Source organism: Bison bison, unplaced genomic scaffold (assembly GCF_000754665.1).
Source record: "Bison bison bison isolate TAMUID 2011002044 unplaced genomic scaffold, Bison_UMD1.0 scf7180017851711, whole genome shotgun sequence".
Taxonomy (NCBI): Eukaryota; Metazoa; Chordata; class Mammalia; order Artiodactyla; family Bovidae; genus Bison; species Bison bison.
Window position 1 is genome coordinate 185166 of NW_011482284.1, and position 3844 is coordinate 189009.

A 3844-nucleotide genomic window follows, 5' to 3' on the forward strand; every position below is an offset into this window, starting at 1 on the left:
CTGCGCCCCGTCCCAGCCGTCCTGGAAGACGCCGGTGCCGACACCCTGATGGAGGCCCTGCACGCCCTGGGCTGTGAGCCCCGCGCGGAGCCGCAGCGCCCGGCGCGGAGCCTCCGCTGGAGCCGAGAGAGCCCAGACCCTTGCCCGCGCGGTGTGAGTGTCCCGGGGGTGGGGGCCGAGTGCAGCCCTGGGTTGGGTGTTTCACTTGGCAGAGCTGCTCTGAGAGGCACGTTTCCCAGAGCAGTGAACTGAGAATGGGAGTCGCGGAGCGGGCTGTACAAGGCTGGGACCCAGAGCCTGAAGGAAGGGCCGCGCTGAGGGACCGGCCCTCTCGGCCCGTCCAAGGCTGTGGCCGCAGGCATAGACGCCTGGCACTCTGGGTCGGTGTTAGTAAAAGTCGGGACGCTGGGCTGGAGAGCAGTCCGGGGAGAACCTGTGTGAGCCCCAGCACTCCTGGGGGCCCGGACTGTGGCCTGGGGTGGGCAGCAGCGCCCCCCATGTTCCCCAGGTGCCCCCTGAGGTGTGGGCTGAGGATGAGCCCCACGTGCTGCTGCTGCTGGAGCCCGAAGAGTTTGTGCGAGGCGTCCTCCAGCTGACCCAGGTGCGGTAGGGGAGCAGGCAAAGAGCCTTGTCGGCAGATGGCAGGGCTGGGCGCTCTGCCTTGGGCATCAGGGCTGAAGTGGGGGAAACCGCTGGGCTGTAGAAGCCACGATAGGGCAGGTACTCTTGAGCCCTGAGTCAGAAGTTAGGTGGTCAACTGCGGGTGGGGGCCAGGCGACCAGGGCCGCAGGCTGGCTGTGCAGTCGGCCTTGTGACACCCCACAACCCAGCCCCTCCTGGTGCGAGGAGAAATAGGGATTGCTCTCAGCTGACGTTTGCACCAGAGTGTGTTTAGGTCCGACCCTCTGCCAGACCCTGGACGTCAGGGTTCACAGTTCATCAAGCACCTGTTCTATGCTAGTTAGAGGTGGGCCAGGAATGGGGAGGGGTTTTCAGTCCAAGTCTTCTAGGTGCTTGGGATGTGCCTGGGGACTTTTGTAGACTTTCCTGTGGGAAGCACAGGGCTGGTTTTCTGAAGAGCAGGCTGGGTGGAGGAGTCCATCCCGCCCCTCCCAGCACCGAGGGGTCTTTCTTGGGCTGGCTCCCCTGCTTCCTGCAAGCTGGTGCTGGCCGGTGGACCCCACCTGCCACATCCCCGAGGAACAGGTGAGCCTCCTTGGCTTGCAGGTACGTGGCCCGACCTGTCCTGTGCCCTGGGTCACACCTGAGAGCCCTGCCCGTCCCCACCTAGCTGTCATTGGGCTGGACGCTTACCTGTGGTACTGGTCACCCTGACACCCTTGGCCTGCCTCACCGGGACGGGAGGGTTCAGGGGGAAGGCGGAGTGGCTCTGGGGGCTGGTGTCACAGCTGACCCCCTCCCTTGGGCAGCTCTGGGCGAGGGAGGAGGGTCGGGGGAGGCCAGAGGGACGGTCCATCTGCCCAGGTCTCAGAAGCCCAGGGCCCAGGAGACACAGCAGCCAGAGCATCCAGCGGTCACTCGCGCCGAGGTGGCGGTCGGCTGGCCTGAGGTGGAGGAGGTGAGGCAGTCAGGTGGGCCTGGGGCCTGGTCCTTGGCTGCTGTCCAGGGCACATCGGGGCTGGTGTGGCCCGTGGGGGCATGTGTTGTTGGGGAACCCTGTGCCCCACACCACGGTCACTCCCACCTAGGCCCTGGTGCGCCTGCAGCTCTGGGCAAACGTGGATGTGCTGCTGGTAGCCTCCTGGCAGGAGCTGAGCCAGCACGTGTGTGCCTTCACCAAGGCCCTCGCCCAGCGCCCCTTCAAGTGCGTGACTCTCTCCCTTCTGGGAGCTGCTGGGGGGCCGGGAGCGGCGGTGTCCCAGGGCTGAGGGGTCCCAGGCTCTGTTGAGGGGGGGGCAGGGTGCTCGGCAGAGGCAAGGAGCCTCTAGCACCTCCCTGCACCCCTTCCCCAGGCAGGCCCGGGAGTCTGGGGCCTTCCCCTTCTGTACCTCTGGGCGCTGGGCGGCAGGCGAGCAAGTGGCCAGAGATGGCACGGGGCTGCGGCGGGCCTGGTGGCGGCAGGTCAGGCAGTTCAACCGCGTCAGCCCGGCTGTGGCCGACGCCATTGTCAGCGCCTTCCCATCCCCCCGCCTGCTGCAGCAGGTGGGTGCCCACCCTCACCCAGACCCTGGGTACAGGGGCCGGCTCCCAAGGCCTGCTGCTCACCCCTGCACCCGCCCTAGGCGTACATGGCCTGTGGCACCGAGCAGGAGCGCCTGGGCCTGCTGGCCGACCTCCCGGTGAAGACGGGCAAGGGTGTGCCGCCCCGCAGGGTGGGGCCCGACCTCTCCCGCCGCGTCTGCCTCTTCCTGACCACCACTGACCCCGACCTCCTGCTGGACCTGGGCTCCTGACCACGCCTCCCCTGCCTGCAGGCAGGAGAGAACACAGCTGCCCGGGGGACCTGTGGGAAACCACGGGGGTGGTGCGCCCCACACCCCGGGCTCTTGGTCAGGTCTGACCCCGAGCTGGGGGATGAGGGGGCAGCAGAGAAGAATCTTGCATAACTGGGAGGAGAAGTGGAAATTCTTTTCTCGCCTGCGTAAGGTCTAGAGACGGTAGGGGGCGGGGCTCACATGCCCTAGGTGTGCACCCTGGCCTAGGGGCTGGTAGACAGCTGGCACTGGCAGGAAGGGCTGCAGGGGCCTCGGGTCCCACAGGGGAAACTCCCATCACTGGGAGGCTGGGGGGGAGCACCTTCATTTTTAAGACAAGCTTTAGAGGGAGGAGAAAACCAGGCTACCTCTCCCCAGGGTATCGTGAGGCCCCAAGAGGAGACAAGTGCAGACACCTGTGAGCCCCAGGCCTCACTTTGACCCGCTTCGTTCTATAGGCAGCTGGACATCAGACTTAAGAGTTTATTATGGTCGCTTTCAGCCTCAGACAGGAGGAACAGAGCTGACAACATGCAAAGCAAGTTAAGAAAAACCTGAGGCCGGTGGTGGCAGGGAGAGCCAACCTCTCAAGGAGCATCCTCCTTGCAGGCAGCAGCCCACAGCCCCACAGCCCCTCCCCTGCCAGCCCCCCAGACCTGAACCCAGATGCACTTGGGCAGCAGCTGTTCTCACGCCCAGCACCGGAGCAGACAGGCTGGGTCTCGGGGTCACAGGGCTGACAGCCCGGAGCCCCCACAGCGAGGCCCGTCCCAGCCTCAGGCAGCAGAGGGGCAGCGGGACAAACCTCAGCTCGGTCCTCCCCTCGGCGGCCGTGGGGCAGTTCACAGGCAGGGGCGGGGACCTCGATGAGGGAGCAGGCTAGGTCCTTCGGCAGCGCTTCCGCTGGCAGCGCCGGGGCTCGGGGCCGTTGGCCGCGGGCGAGGGCGCCGGGGGTTGGCGGCTCATGCTCAGGACCCAGCCCAGCTTGTGGTGCAGCACCTGTTTGAGGCCAGGTGGCAGGGGCAGGCCCTCGAGCGTGTCCCCCGAACCGGGCCGCAGCTGGCGCAGGCGGAAGCAGCACAGGTACTGCAGGGAGGTAACGCTGGCGCACGAGCGGATCACCTTCATGCTGCTCTTGGCCGCCGTGGAGCACACCATCGGGTAGAACCTCTTGTTCTGCAGCTGTGTGGCCGCCACACCTGGGGCGGGGGGTAGGAACAGCCTCAGGGCACTCAGCCCCCCAGGGGCTCTGACCCTGCTCCCTGGGGCCACAGGAGGTCTCAGCCTCACCTATGCACTTCCTGTTCTTGAAAAAGGTCAGCGTCCCATGCCAGGTGTCCAGGTGCACGCCGATGATGGAGCCCTGGCCGAACCTCGAGGAGAAGCTTGTCTTGTCACCCTTGTGATGG

General features: G+C 66.3%; 2 protein-coding genes across 2 annotated transcripts; one reads left to right on the forward strand and one right to left on the reverse strand.

Moving 5' to 3' along the window:
- EME2 (essential meiotic structure-specific endonuclease subunit 2) lies at nt 1-2804 on the forward strand (the record flags this gene model as incomplete). Its single annotated transcript, XM_010851358.1, has 7 exons — nt 1-153; nt 509-601; nt 1228-1319; nt 1486-1579; nt 1710-1825; nt 1974-2163; nt 2244-2804. Coding segments are annotated over 7 exons (909 nt in total), but the record flags the coding sequence as incomplete, so codon positions are not given.
- Nucleotides 2805-2904: 100 nt separating this feature from the next.
- On the reverse strand, nt 2905-3843 carry SPSB3 (splA/ryanodine receptor domain and SOCS box containing 3; the record flags this gene model as incomplete). The annotated part of the gene is made up of 2 exons (XM_010851371.1): nt 2905-3634; nt 3726-3843. Coding segments are annotated over 2 exons (438 nt in total), but the record flags the coding sequence as incomplete, so codon positions are not given.
- Between the last annotated feature and the right edge of the window lies 1 nt (nt 3844).